At 42.2% G+C, this 16,022-nt stretch overlaps 1 protein-coding gene across 13 annotated transcripts in view; it reads right to left on the bottom strand.

The window, feature by feature from the left end:
* The window catches only part of LOC105482178 (serum/glucocorticoid regulated kinase family member 3), a 195,047-nt gene that overhangs the window by 71,429 nt on the left and 107,596 nt on the right, over positions 1-16,022 (bottom strand). For 4 of the 13 annotated variants that reach the window (XM_011742160.3, XM_011742161.3, XM_071068156.1 and 1 more), the window contains 2 exons: positions 3,725-3,851; positions 727-943 (listed from right to left, as the gene is read on the bottom strand). In XM_011742160.3, the coding sequence (XP_011740462.1) occupies positions 727-822 (96 nt within the window). In that variant the 5' untranslated portion in view covers positions 823-943; positions 3,725-3,851. Of the gene's footprint in view, positions 1-726; positions 944-3,724; positions 3,852-5,571; positions 8,876-16,022 lie in introns of those variants that run through there. The other 9 variants (XM_011742165.2, XM_071068157.1, XM_011742163.3 and 6 more) reach the window with 6 other exon arrangements.

Below are 16,022 nucleotides of genomic sequence, written 5' to 3' on the forward strand. Positions count from 1 at the left end.
GCGGGCGCCTGTAGTCCCAGCTACTCAGGAGGCTGAGGCAGGAGAATGGCGTGAACCGGGAGGCGGAGCTTGCACTGAGCCAAGATCGAGCCACTGCACTCCAGCCTGGGTGACAGTGTCAGACTCTGTCTCAAAAAAAAAACAAAAAAACCCAAGATGATTAGTTAGATACAGTCAGGCGTGGTGGCTCACGCTTGTAATCCCAGCACTTTGGGACGCCAAGGTGGGCGGATCATGAGGTCAAGAGATCAAGACCATCCTGACCAATATGGTAAAACCCCATCTCTACTAAAAATACAAAAATTGGCTGGGCGTGGTGGCATGTGCCTGTAGTCCCAGCTACTCGGGAGGCTGAGGCAGGAGAATCGCTTGAACCCAAGAGGCAAAGGTTGAACCCAGGAGGCAGTGAGCAGAGGTTGTACCACTGCACTCCAGCCTGGTGACAGAATGAGACTCTGTCTCAAAAAAAAAAAAAAAAAAAAAAAAAAAGGATTAGTTAGATAGTTTCATACAATTCTCCAAGAGGATAAGTAAAGAGACTAAAAAAGGAAAATGTATTCCATTACGGTAGCCACAGAAGACTTTGTGGAGAACAGATTATGTGAAAGTAAAATCCAGGTATGTGGGAGATGGGGAAGGGGGTGTTCTAGGTTGGAGAAGAAAAGCAGAAATGAAAATATTCTCTATATTCAATTTTTTTCCACATGCTTTATGTTAAGTACTTACAGTAAACCTCTTCTTTTTCTCTCTGTGTTCATCAGAGCTGGGAATGCTTACACTTGGGCAGCTTTCCTTGTAGTCCATGGTATGATCTCTTTGCATTTAATCCCTCAAGAGCACACCAAAAAATGCATCCGAAGAAACAGTCAGCAGAGGACAAACTCAATTAACTAATCCAAAACATAACACCTCTTGAAGTAATGTTCAAATTCCATCATGCAACCTTAACCAACAGAAAAAAAAAAAAAAGAAGTGATTAACAAAAACAATTTTAACATACTATGACGGTTATTCCTTAAGCATGGGACTAATTTTACATTTATTCTGGCAGGAATTTACTTTTGCTCATCAGTCTCAGCCCAGGTTAGAGATTTAGTTTCTACTGTGTTCCTACTACAACCCACAAATATCTGCAGTCCATCTACCTTCCTTACTATTAGGAAATTCCAGTAACTTACACACCTCAGTTCATGTAGACTAAGCACTAACTCTCACCTAGAAAAGATCTAGTTGGAGGTAACCAAAGTGTGGTTTTCAGACTTCCTGAATCAGGATGAACTGGTCAAGTGTGCTGAACAATTCAGATTACAATCCTGTATAGTACATAACTATTTACTCATTTTACAAATAAGGCAGCTGAAGCACAGAGAGGTGAAATAATTCATACATCCCGGATTTGAACCCAGGCCATCTGACTCCAGAGTTCCAACTCTTAACCACTGTACTATGCTTCATTATAACTGTGGATTATTCTTTTGTACTGAACCTCTGGTCAGAGACACTACAGTAGATCTTCCTACAAAATAAATGCAGTATGTTAATATCATCCCACTCATGAATAAAGGGCTAGAGATGTCACACTGATGTCACCTTTGCTACACACAGCAGCCCATACTCTGACACCACATGACACCAAATAATACCTTTCTTTTAGAGACAGGGTGTTGCTATGTTGCCCAGGTTAGAATGCAGTAGCTATTCACAGGTACAATCATGCTGCACTGCAGCCTCAAACTCCTAGGCTCAAGTGATGTTCCTGCTTGAGCCTCCCAAGTAGCTGCGACTATAGGCACAGACCATCACGCCTGGCTCAAACAATACTTTTTTTTGTTTTTTTCTTAAGATACGGGGTCTCATTACATTGCCCAGGCTGGTCTTGAACTCCTGGGCTCAAGCATTCCTCCCAACTTAATCTCCCAAAGTGCTAGGATTACAGGCATGAGCCACCACACTCAGACTAAATAATACTTTTTAAACTGTCAGTATGCTTGGATAATTTCCCTGGATGGTCAGTTTCAGGAAGTCGCTGTAACAGATCTAGTCACTATAAATAAATTATATTCAGGTAATGACTTAAAATATATATCAGCAGGCATTGAATATTCAGGTATAATGAGTTTTAACTGATTATAAGAATGCTTCCTTTGAGATGATTCAAAGCTTCCCTTGTTGGATTTGCTGCTGGAAATGCAGTCAGAAAGATTTCTTTTTTTTTTTTTTTTTTTTTTTTTGAGACGGAGTTTTGCTCTCGTCACCCAGGCTGGAGAGCAATGGCGCGATCTTGGCTCACTGTAACCTCCGCCTCCCGGGTTCAAGCGATTCTCCTGCCTCAGCCTCCCAAGTAGCTGGGATTACGGGTACGTGCCACCTCATCCAACTAATTTTGTATTTTTAGTAGAGACGGCGTTTCTCCATGTTGGTCAGGCTGGTCTCAAACTCCTGACCTCAGGTGATCCGTCTGCCTCGGCTTCCCAAAGTGCTGGGATTACAGGCGTGAACCACTGCGCCCAGCAGTCAGAAATATTTCTGTGTAGCTGAATTAGTTGTTAGAATATACAGACAAGTAATTGGTCCCGCCTCAACAAAGAGTACAGCATCTGTCTGTAAATTATAGCATTCTAAAGCCCCATAATAGTAGCTGCTTTGCCCCACTAAGACCAGGGAAGCACCTGACCAGAGCCTGGCCTGCCTGTCACAGCGATCTACTGCCTAAGCATGAGAGCAGGTGGATGGAACCTATTGTACTTCTAAGGCAGACTGGCCCTGTCCTGGAACCTTAGAAGCCACATTAACCCATGCTTCTCCTCCTGCAGCAGAGACACTGAGAAGGTGAAGGTTATGAGCCACACTTTCCACACCTCTCCCTTGAGAATGTGGGGCTCAGGGTGGCAGGTACTGCTGTTACTTTATATGAGTGCCTTGCTGTGCTATAGCCCAAAGAAGCAGAATTCCTCAGGTCCTCCTTTTGGAAGGGACAGTAAGGTATCACATTAAGTGGCATCAGGAATAAAGGAGAAGGAAAGAGATGGTAGGCAGGACAACTTGTTTCCTGCAAGGTACCCAGGGGACATCTAAGAGAACAGGCACAGCTGGCACTTAAGTGTAGAAGTCTACACTCAAGAAGCACACTCAAACCTGAGCCAAAGGTTCCAGTTTGGCAATTGCACTTGACAGTCTCTATCTGCCCTTCCAGACCCAAATGCCACTCTTTCTCCACCCAGCCACATGTCCAGAAGTCTGAGCTCTACGGACTGCACACTATTTTGCCTTTGCCCTCTGGCTGGATGCAGCCATGAGAGTCACTAACAAATTACAGGGTAAGAGAAGCATGGCGCTAAGATATTTGTTCCCCTGGTCCCTTTCTGACATCAGTGGTTTACCCACCTAAGCCCACAGTTCCTAGCAGGCAGCCCCTCTTCCACAGCTACAGCTGAAGGGCCTGGGAATAATAACAGCTTCCTGACTTTGCTAGTAAAGAGGTGCTTCAACAAGCCATGATGGTTCCTCTAATCCTGCCCACAACATCTTAGTTAACAGTCCCTTTGTTAAACTCCCTTCAACTACATTTGAGTGTGTCATATGACTGATGCAGTTAACTGGTACCAAGAAGACCGCAGGAAACACAGCCTCAAAAATGGAATGTGTACTTGACAAGTGTCCTGAAAATCTTCCTGTGGGGGGAGGGGATGGCACACAGTGACATCATGATCGCTCAAACTACTACCTGTGCATGGTGTCACAGGATGGAGTGCAGGTGGAGAGTGCTCAAAGTCCAAGTAGCAGCTAAAAACACTGACTTCAGAGACTGCGATGTGGGCTGGGGCTGCTTCTGGCTGTCCTTGAGAATGTGCCTAAAGCAAATGACAAAGTCAAAGCTGTGAATTCCCAAAGAGATGGGTAGAAAATCCGTGGCTGTTTTATTAGAGTCCTTCATCTCTTATAGTTGCCGAGCTGAGAAGATCAAGCCCAGGGTTTGATGGCTAGGGTTGCAGAGCCAATTCAATATACAATCCTGCAAAGTCTAATGTGTTAACATACGGCACTGGCTGGAAAGGAGAATTACTTGAATCATAGATGCAGGCATTTGGGTAGGCATAGATGAGGCTAAGAATGCTGAACCCCAAATTCAGCTGAACTGCCTTGCTGAAAGCAGCTGTCTGTATCTCTCAGAGAATACCCTACATCCAAACGCCTCCTTCTCAATAAAACTCTTTTCAAGTTGTTTCACAAGGGATGCTAATTCTCTTCACTATCTACTCCCACCATCTTTCATTGTCTCGTAACCCAAAAGACCCCAGAAAGAAGTTCCAAGTCTATTCTGGGAGAAAACTGCCTTTATAACAAAATATTTTAGGATCTCAACAATTTATTTACCAGTGGGAATGTGGAGAGCACATACAGGAATATATTCAAAGGATCTTAGATCAAGGAAGACTAATAAGATTATTGTGACCTTTTTTTTCTTTTTTTTTTTTGAGATGGGGTCTCATTCTGTCGCCTAGGCTGCAGTGCAGGGCACAATCTTGGGTCACTGTAACCTCCACCTCCAGGGTTCAAGCAATCCTCTCACCTCAGCCTCTCAAGTAGCTGGGACTACAGGCATGTACCACCATGCCTGGCTAATTTTTGTATTTTTGGTAGAGATGGGGTTTCGTCATGTTGGCCAGGCTGGTCTCAAACTCCAGAGCTCAAGCAAACTGCCCATATCGGCCTCCCAAAGTGCTGGGATTGTAGGCATGAGCCACCACACCCAGCGTATTGTGATCCTTTAAACGGCCACAGGCATATACTGTTGATCTTTCTTCAGGCCTTTCCTGAGAAGGACCTGTAGCAATTCCCCAGGATGATTGTCCACTACAGAAATGGGAATATATAATCCTCCCAAGCGTTAGTAGATACTAGCTCTGAAATAACATTAATCTCCTAGAGACCCAGAACATGGTCTACAAGTCAGAGTGGGACTTCCAGAGGTAAGGTCAGAGAGTAAGTCTGTCTCCCAGTGGGTCCAGTGGGACGACAGGCCCATCCTGTGCTTATTTCCCTAGTAACAGAATTGTAGTGGAAACTGATATACTTAGTAACTGGCCAAATTCCCATATTGGTTCCCTGTCCCATGTCATAAAAGCTATAATGAGAGAAAAGGCCATGAAGAAGCCTCTGGAACTGTCTCCCCTTTTCCTACTAAGAAAGTAATCAAAAAGTATACCACATCCATGGGAAAAGCTCAGAAATCAGTACCACTATCAAAAACTAAAAGGATGCAGGGCTGTTAAAACTTCTTATATCCCCATTTAACTTGGCCATTTACCTAGATCAAAGCTGGAAAGAACTGGGAACATAACAATGGATTACCATAAATTTAATCAGATGGTGACACCAATTTCAAATGGGATTCTGAGATTCTAAATGTAGTGTTTCTGTTTTTGTTTTCTGAAGAAAATTAGTATAACCCCAGACATCTGGTATGCCTACTGACCTGGCAAATGCTTTCTTTTCTATCACCATCAGTAAGGACAATGAGATGCAAATTGCATGAAGTGGCAGAAAGGCAGTGTATCTTCATTGTCTCACCTGAGGGCTATGTCTGAATCGCCATAATATAGTCTGGAGAGTCCTTGATCATCTTGACAGCCCACAGATCACCATACTGGTCCATCACATGGATGCCATTTTCTTAACTGGACCTGGTGAACAAAAACTAGCAAGCACTTTGGACACCTGCGTAAGACACATACACAATCCAGAGGATGGAAAAAAACTCATGAAAGTTCAGGGACTCACCACACTAGGATTTCCCTGGTCTGAGCCAGGATATCCTGTCTCAAGTGAGAGAAATTACTACACCTTGCACCACTTGCACTGAGAGAGGTAAAACAAATAGTGAGTTTCAATACTTGGATATGCTGTTCTGACCCATTTACTGGGTAACCTATGAGCCTGCCAGTTTTTATTGAAGCCCATTCCAAGAGAAGGTTCTAGAGCAATGAAAGCTGCTCTAACCCTTGAGCCTATGCCTCAGCATACCCAGTAGTACTGGAAATGACATGGCAAACAGGAATGAACTAGGGACCCGTCTCTCTGACAAGCACCAAGGAAAGAGTAAGAGTTTCAGACCCCTTAGGGTTTGCCAGCAACCACTGTCTGTGGTTCCTGGCTTGTTACTAGGCCCAGGAAGAGATGCAATGACCGCCTATGGAAAATGAAGAGACTGTGTCAAAAGAACAGCCCATCGTGAACAGAGTATTATCGGGTTCACTGAATCATAAAACTAGACATGTACAGCACTAATCCACTTGGTACGGTAAAAGCAAGACTAGGCTTAAGCAAGTCTGGATGGCACAAGTAAACTGCAGGGATCGGCAGCCCGGACTCCCCTACTGTTTGTTCCTCCTTCCTTGTAAGTTTTCTAGACCCACATTTAAGGCCCCATGGGGAGGATCCTCAGGCCAGTTAGCAGGGCAGGAAAAAGGCATGCTTGTTTATGGATGGACATGCACAGTGTGCTGACACCAGCCAGAAGTGAGAAAAGGCAGCCCCACTCAGGGATGGCGTGAAAGAGAGTGGTGAAGGGAAATCTTCCCAGTGGGCAGAACTCTGAGCAGCACACGTGGTGGTTTACCTGTCAGGAGGAGTGCCAAAGGGACGTATCTATGATGATCTTGGGCAGTGGCTAATGGATGGCCTGCTGGTCAGTGACTAGGAAAGAACAAGATTGGGAAATTATATATTTTTTAAAGGGAGGTGTGCAGAAGTACGTATACGAACCTTTCACTACAGCACAGAATGTGAGCGTATTTGTGTCTCACATCAATGCCCACTACAGACAGGCTCTCAATAATCATGTGGTCAAGATGACTTGTCTTATGGATGTCAGTCAGCCTCTTTCCCAATCGTCCCATTGCTTGCTCAATGGACCGATGACAAAGTGGCCAAAGCAGTAGGTGTGGAGGCTATATAGGGACAATATGGCCTTCCCCTCACCAAGATGGATTCAGTGCTGCCAGTGCTAAGTGCCCGACCACAACACAAAAGACCAACACTAAGGCCCACTATCCCACCATCCCACACGGGGTATTAGAGAGCCCTTAGGGGAAAATCTGTCTTCACAGAAGCAAGACTGACTTCATATGGGTTGCTTTAAGGATTTGAGATAGCGTAAAAGACCTAGCACTGTAAAAGTAACCAATAAATCAGATCTAAAGTATAACAATTTGTTTTGAATTCATTTTTATTCCTTCATTCAACGAACACTTATTGAGTGCTCATCATGCACTAGGCAATAAAAAAGACAAAATGAAGTCCGTGTGCGGTGGCTCACACCTGCAATCCCAGCACTTTGGGAGGCTGAGGAGGGTGGATCATGAGGTCAGGAGTTCAAGACCAGCCTGGCCAACATGGTGAAACTCCATCTCTACTAAAAATACAAAAATTAGCTGGGCATGGTGGTACGTGCCTGCAATCCCAGCTACTTGGGAGGCTGAAGGAGGAGAATTGCTTGAACTGGGACACAGGAGGCAGAGGTTGCAGTGAGCCAAGATCGTGCTACTGCACTACAGCCTGGGTTACAGAGTGAAACTCTGTCTCAAAAAAACAAAACAAAAAAAAGACAAAGAGAAAATCCTACTCTCACAGAACTTACCTAACGGGGAAGACAGGGAAGACTGACAAGCAACATACAAATTTGTAAGTATGATGTTATGTGTATGCATGGTATACTGAGAGGGTACAGAGAAGGGACATAGCCGCAAACCGTACAGCTTAGCTAAAAATAAAGCCAGGCAGGTATGGAAGCAGAGGTTTGAAAGAGATTCCACCCATTTGCCTCAATCATATTTGGAAAAAGAAGTCAAAATTATATGTTAGGAATAAAGATGTTGCTCTGAAGAAAAACATAAAGAGGTTAAATCACTTGCCCAAGTTAATATGCGACTAACAGGCAATAGAGCTAGAATTCAAATGCAAATCTGTCCAACTCCAAAATCTATATGTGCATGTTTGCTGTACCACATCAACTCTTCTTAAATAAGATTTTGCTTTCCTTCAAGCTAAATTGAACTGGCAGCCTAATACTTACTGATTAGTGGCTAAACTTATTACAAGCCAGACTGTGCTTTACATGTGTGAATCTGGTTGCTCCTCACAACAGCCCTAACTAGAAGAAATTGAGGAGAAACTGAAGCATGAAAGGATGAAGGACCCTGCCCCAGAGGCAGAGGCAGGATTTGAACCCAGGTGGTCTGACTTCAGGGCTTCTATCCATTATACTACCCTGCCTCCACAACATGTACATGCTTTACAGAGTCCTCTGGGGACCAATGAAGAAAGTTCACAAATTTATTTTAAGTGATTAAAAGTAAAATGAAAAAGCAAGCCTGCTATTACTATACATGTAGTACCTATTTATGCTATAAAACTGAAGCAATTAAAATTCCGCAAAATCATCTTCTGGCCAGGCAGCTAAATAAAACAGAGTAAGAAGGGGATTGACATAAAAACCCACAACTAAGAAAGAACAGAACAAAAAGCTATGTCATTTATGTGGGATTAAAACTGGGACTTTTTTGGGAGATTCATATACATGCAGGGCTTTTCAAAAGAGGAACAGGAAAAGGATCTGCCTTCACTCTGCTAGACAGTCAGAAGATAATTTTGTAGTCTGGTGCTCAGGGGCAGCTGGCTTGCCAGGGGGGTAGGTAACAGCTCTTCCAAAGAGGCTTAAGATGATGGCAAAACTTTTCAAGGCCAGCCAATTCTTAGGTGAATCTGCAAGGGTAATATAACAGCTAGTAAAGATTAGACAATGGTTCTCATCTGGGGCCAATTTTGCCTGGAGGATATTTGGCAATGTCCGGAGACATTTTTGATTGTCACAACTTGCCAGGGTTGGGGTGGGAGTGGGGGTGGGCGGTGGTCGTCAGGCATGATGTTAAGCATCTACAATATGCACAGTACTGCCCTACAACAAAAAATGATTTGACCCAAAACGTCAACGGGGCTGAAGGTTGAGAAATAAATATTTACTGAGCACTAATGCCAGGGCTGGTTTAAGCGCTCACATCTAACACATCAATGAGTCCTCATAGCAACCTCTGAGGTAAATATCATTATCCTCATTTTACAGATGAAGAAGAAACCTAAGCACAAAGAATACTTCCACACAGTCAAGCAGCTGTGGGTGAAAGCACTCTCACGTGAGCCCAGCTCACATACCATAACCCTCAACTTACTATGCTGTTACATGCATCCTTTTCTAAATCATCTTTGGAGATACAGAGTTGAAGAGAAGAGAGCACCAGGGATCCACTAGGCAACTGCGTTACGGAAAGAAAGTCATGCACAGGAAAAGCAGATTTCTGATTCTGCCACCAGGAGGGGTCAAAGTCTGGACAGCACTTTGTCAGGAGCCCGGCTTAGCTTTCTTAAAAAACGTCACATGTAAACATCTAACTGAGAGCTTGGTCCACAGCAGGCTCTGAGTGTTGGCCCCATCACAATGACAACCAAGGGCTAATTATGAAATAGGAAGGACACAGGAAAAGACACTATCAAGGATACAGTTTTTTTAAAAGGAGGGGGAAAATTCATCTTTTTTAAAAAAGCATCCATAGACTTAAAATTTTTTTGTTTGGGGTCTGTAAAAAAATACCAATATGGGTGAAACTCTATGATAAAAAATTGCCCAAATTCTTGTTATGTTAAAATGTTACTGATTCAAATATTGCTTACAATAGGTGACCATTAAAACTTTTCTTAAAAAGGATGTTTTCCTTCATCATTGTGTCCATCTTTTTGTCTATCATATGCTAATTACCGTCCTTGGGTCTTGCCTATCTTTGTTTCAGGGCAGTGAAAAAAAATTTTTTTATGAAAAAAGTCAAAAGACTCTTCTGCTTTCACCTGTAAAAAATAGAGAGAATTTCTGAACCATATTTCCTTAACCCATCATAAAGATTGTTTGATATTGACTAGAGGACCCTACTCAGATTAGAAGGTAGATATACTCGTAAGTATCATTTCCCATTCTTACCCAATACAGCATGGAGAGTGAGTTGGTGATTCACACCAAGGCATAAAGGGAAGTAAGAACAAACATGTCCCAAAAGGAAGGAATTTGGCCTGTGAAGAGCTACAAGTTTTCCTCAGCAGGGGAACAGGGTACTGGGTGTTTAGAAACGATGGCACCTAAAGGAGGGCACTAACAAGGCTGGTCAAGGAAGATACAAAAGAAAAGCCATGCACATAAATTGCAAAAGTAGGCCGGGTGATGGCTGATGCCTGTAATCCCAGCACTTTGGGAGGCTAATAAAGCGGGAAGAGCCCTTGAGCCTAGGAGTTCGATATCAGCCTGGGAAATATAGTGAGATCCTGTCTCCACAAAAAAATTTTAAAAATTAGCCAGGCATGGTGGCATGTACCTGTAGTCCTGGCTACTTGAGAGTCTGAGGCCAGAGGATCACTTGAGCCCAAGAGGCAGAAGTGGAGAGTGCAGTTAGCCTCGAGACTGCACCACTACACTCCAGCCTAGGCAACAGAGCAACACTGTGTCTCAAAAACAAACAAAACAACAACAACAACAACAAAACTATAAAATTCCTACACACACACACACACACACACACACACACACAAGCCTAGCATGATGGTATGCACCTGTAATCCCAGCCACTCAGGAGGCTGAGGTGGGAGAATCGCTTGAGCCCAGGAGGTGAAGGTTGCAGTGAGTCAAGATCGCATCACTGCACTCCAGGCCGGGTGCCAGAGCAAGACCCTATCTTAAAAAACAAAAATAGGCCAGGCATCGTGGCTCACACCTGTAATCCCAGCACTCTGGGAGGCCGAGGCGGGTGGATCTTAAGGTCAGGAGGTCGAGACCATCCTGGCTAACACGGTGAAACCCCGTCTCTACTAAAAATACAAAAAAATTAGCTGGACATGGTGGGGGGTGCCTGTAGTCCCAGCTACTCCAGAGGCTGAGGCAGGAGAATGGCGTGAACCCGGGAGGCAGAGCCTGCAGTAAGCTGAGATCGCACTACTGCACTCCAGCCTTGACAGAGCGAGACTGCTTCTCAAAAAAAAAAAAAAAAAAGAAAACATTTGCAAAAGATTCAGCCAATAAAGGACTGTTACCTAAAATATACAAAGAACTCTTTAAAAAACAAGAAAACAATCTGATTAAAATATGGACAAAATACCTTAACAGACACCTCACCAAAGAAGATATACAGATGGCAAATGCAAATAAGCATATTCCACATAATGTCACCAGGAAATGCAAATTAAAATGAGATACCATTACATACTTTTCAGAAATGGTCAGAATCCAGACCACTGACAACATCACATGCTGGTGAGGATAGGGAACAGCAGGAACTCTCATTCACTGTTGGTAGGAATCAAAAATGGTACAGCCACGCTGGCAGTTTGGCCGTTTCTTACAAAACTAAACATATTCTTACTATACAATCCAGAAGCTGCACTCCTTGATATTTACCCAAAGAAGCTAAACACTACGTGCACACAAAAACCTGTAAATGGATGTCTCTAGCAACTTTACTCATAATTGCCAAAACTTGGAAGCAACCAAGATGCCCTACTATAGGTGAATAGATTAATACACTGTAGTACATCCAGACAATGAAATATTTTTCAGTGCTAAAAAGAAATAAGCTATCCAGCCATACGAAGACATGGAGAAATCTTAAATGTGTATCATTATGTGAAAGACGCCAATCTGAAAAGGCTGCATACTGCATGATTCCAATTATACGATATTCTAGAAAAGGCAAAACTATGAAAACAGTAAAAAGATCAACAGCTGCCAGGGGCTGGGACACAGGGTGAAACGATGACTAGACAGAGGATTTTTAAGGCAGTGAAAATACTCTGTGACACTGTAATGATGGACACATGTCATTATACATTTGTCCAAACCCACAGAATGTACAACACCAAGAGTGAACCCTAATGGAATCTATGGACTTTGGGTTATTACGATGTGTTAACGTAGGTTCACCGATTATAACATATGTACCACTCTGGTGGGGGATATTGACAACTGGGGGTGCTGTACATGTGTGGTGACACAGATATATGGGGAACTCTGTGCCTTCCTAATTTAGCTATGAAGTAAAAAAAAAAAAAAACCATACACAAACCCTGGGCATGGCAAGGGGAACTGACCCAGTAAATAAAAAAAGGAATTGGGATGGGACTATTTCTGAGAAGGGAATAGACCCTATGAATAGGTTTCATTTTAAATTACATAAAAAGCACCTTCCCAGCAAATTCTAACCCCAAACTAACTGCTTACTTTACTGAAAGTCTACTGTAAGAGTATATATAGTCTGTGTATGTTTATTTCTGCCTCTCAGGACACTAGCTCCAAACACATCCCAAATGTTTCAACAGAAACAAAGGACATCTTTGTCACATCTGTAAATTAAATTCACTGCAGAACAGATTTTTAAAAAAGTCAACAGGCTCTACCAATGAAAGATACATAGTAATCTTCTCCCCTCCTCTTCCCTCACACATCACATGATGAATCAGTTACAACTTTTCCTGTTTTCCTTTCTTACTGATACATCCTTCCTCTAATTCCCACTCCACCCCCATCTTTGATTTTTCCAACATTCTGTAATCACAAAGCAGTCCCAGTTTTTCCTAGGTTTACTACATCTCTATTTAAGCACCTTTTATTTATCCGATTCTTGATAAAAGTGATATATGAATTAAAAATAAAGTACATGCAAAATAGCCAATGTTGGCACTAAAACAGTATTGAAGAAGAGTGTTGTGCACCAACAACTTGAGAAGAGTGTCCAAGAAGCTCAACTAAAGTCACATGAGCCAGCTCCATTTTATTACAAACATTTAGAAAAGGGCCTGGGTGAGGAAGTGGAAGTAACCACTGACAGCCCTTTGTTTTCTCCATATAGGATAAAACTGCTAAAATAAACCAGGCATGGTGTCTCATGCTTCTAATCCCAATTATTCAGGAGGCTGAGGCCGGATGATAGCTTGAGCCCAGGAGTTTCAGGCTGCAGTGAGCTATGATTGCAGCAATGCACTCCCATCCTGAGTGACAGAGCTAGATCCCGTCTCTTTAAGAAACCAAACAAAACAAAATACTGCTAGGATAGGAGGAAGGTCCTAAATTTACTCCAGCCATGCCATGTCCCTCTACTTGGTCCAGAACTGACTAGTAGAGATGGTAGCTGTGGCAGCAAGGCTGTCCTATCGTTCTCAGCCTCCCAAGGTCACTATCTTGGGTTCTCAACCACCAGAATGCCTGCTCTATTCCAAAACTCCCAAGTTTTTCCATTTGTAGGCACACTCCAAGCATATCTTACAGGCAAAAGTGAACATACAATACTCCCAAGGCAAATTCCTAGAGGACTGTGGTGACTGGCAGAGTGATGGGGCCTAGGGTCAAGCTGGTTCTGAACTGAAGAGGTTGGCAGAATTCAGATTGTCCAGGCCCAACAAAACAACACCCAAAAAGACAAAAATCACCATCATGTCTCATAGAGTCTCTTGGGAGAACCTCCAACCTGCTCTCTGCTTCCATTCTAAACTCCCTCCAATCCATCTTCTCCCCAGTAGCCAGACCAATTTATTTTTATCACTGTAAATCTGATCATTTCACTGCTTGCCTAACCCCTTTCCACGGCTTCCCACCACCCTTAGAATAAAATCCAAACTGTGGATTATTGCTGACAGACTCAATCCCTCACAGGGCCTAATGTTACTCTGCATAAGTCTCCAGCTGTACCCACAAGGGCCTCTGGCCTCTTTGTTCACTAGACACACGCCAGAACAACCTCCTTCGTATTTCGCACACGTTCCAAGCCCTTTCCCATCTCGTCTCTTGTACCAGTGGCCCCTCTGTTTGGGACACTCTCTCATCAGCTCTTCACACCAACGCCTTGTTCAAAAGTCACTTCTTCCAACAAACTTCACGGTCACCCTAATGTGCTCCCTCCCCAAGTTAATCTTCCCTCATCATGTTGTTTATTTCCATTTCAGCATTTATGGATTGCAACTAGGATTGCAGTTGCTTGCTTATTGAGAGCCTCCCTGACTAGGGTGTAGGGACTGTGACTTATTGACTGCCATACACTTAGAAGGCCCTAATAAAACCTTTCATTGATTTATTAAACAGGTGGAGAGAGACATTTAGAAATTCCAACTTGCCAAAGTGTGCTAGTGAAATCTTCAGTGACCAATGCCTCATTATTCCTTCATCAATCTCCTGAATCATCAATTTCTGCCTCTTCACTGGATCACTCCAAATATGTACTAATATGCTATATCTTAATAAAATCCTCCCTTAAAACATAGATTTACTATTTAATGATACGTAGTATTTACCATGTGCTGGGGGTATATCAGCATCTGTACCCTCATTTTTTATTATTTTTATGAATGATTCTATCTGATAATACACTTAACTAAGGCTTTATAAAATCAAGGAGATCTCAGGATAAACACAGATGCTTATGTAGTGTGATAAAGGAAACTTTACTGTAAAGTAAATATTTGCTTTCCAAATTCTTCTGACACTGAAACTATTATCACATTACTAAAAACTTCCCAAAGCACAAAAATTACAACCAATTGCATATTTAAATTATAATACTTATTTAAATTACACTACTTAATTTCAAATCCTGACCTTACAGTGGCTATGTTATTAGTAAAGACAACATGCAGAATTTTACTTTAATATTTTAACATTTCAAAAATTAGGGCACATATATATCCCTAATTTTATACATACATATGTATAAAATGTGTATATGTATAAAATGTATATATATAAAATGTGTATATATATATTGTCCCCCTATCTAACAACAGAAACTGCTGCTTCATCCTAGGAATAGTAAAATAAATTTAGACCTATATCTATAAGCACCTGAATGAAAACAAGTTAATGTATGCCCTAGAATGGAAAAACTTCAGTTAAGGTTTGGAAGGCCACAGGAGAAAAGATAAAATTAAGTGACAGAAACATTTACACAAGCTCTTGAGTAAAGTTTTAATCTGAAAGAGTCACAAGTAAAATAAAATCATTGACTCAACGGGAATATGTGCAAGGATATGCTTGTAATATAAAATTCCGCAAAATGTGTTAAATGCTGATATCAAACTTAGTAAAATTGTAAACTTCAACAATAGTAAACTCAAGTATCTCATATCTACCACCTTTTTCTGAAGGACTAAAAACTTCTGGCATATATACCTTTCTCCACATATCCAGGACAATCAGGAAAAAGGTATGAACTTTTTTTTTAAGATCAAACAATGAAAGGAAAGTAAATTACTTTCTGCAGACCAGAGAGAAAGAGAATCTTCAGTCCTATCTTGTACAGAAACAAAGCAAAGAAACAGTATTACATGTGCCTAGAGATTAAAAAACAAAATATATTTTAGGAATAAGACTCCACAAAATCCTAAGCTGCAGATATTGCTCCATAAAGTTGTCCTCTCCTGATGGTTTTCCGAATTTACTGTGTACTTTTAAAAACATCTGCCTGTCCATCCACATGCGTTTTGGATATGCTGCGCTCCCTACACCCACTCCCCTCTATAAATCCAGACCTCAGTGTCTTCATTTGAATCTTTTTACTTAGTACTGACATTTTCCTTGTTATCTTCTTCATTTGTCTATACTGTAGAAATAATTGTTGAAGCTCAATATTTAACGATTTAAAGTTCTGTTTGATATAATTTTAAGTTCATGTTTATTTAAAAAAGTTAAGAGGCTGGGCGCGGTGGCTCACGCCTGTAATCCCAGCACTTTGGAAGGCTGAGGTGGAAGGATCATGAGGTCAGGAGATCGAGACCATCCTGGCTAACACGGTGAAATCCTGCCTCTACTAAAAATACAAAAAATTAGCTGGGCGTGGTGGCGGGCACCTGTAGTCCCAGCTACTCGGGAGGCTGCGGCAGGAGAATGGCATGAACCCGGCAGGCAGAGGGAGCAGAGTGCTGAGATCGCGCCACTGCACTCCAGT

The sequence above is a fragment of the Macaca nemestrina genome, chromosome 8 (genome assembly GCF_043159975.1).
Source record: "Macaca nemestrina isolate mMacNem1 chromosome 8, mMacNem.hap1, whole genome shotgun sequence".
Taxonomy (NCBI): domain Eukaryota; kingdom Metazoa; phylum Chordata; class Mammalia; order Primates; family Cercopithecidae; genus Macaca; species Macaca nemestrina.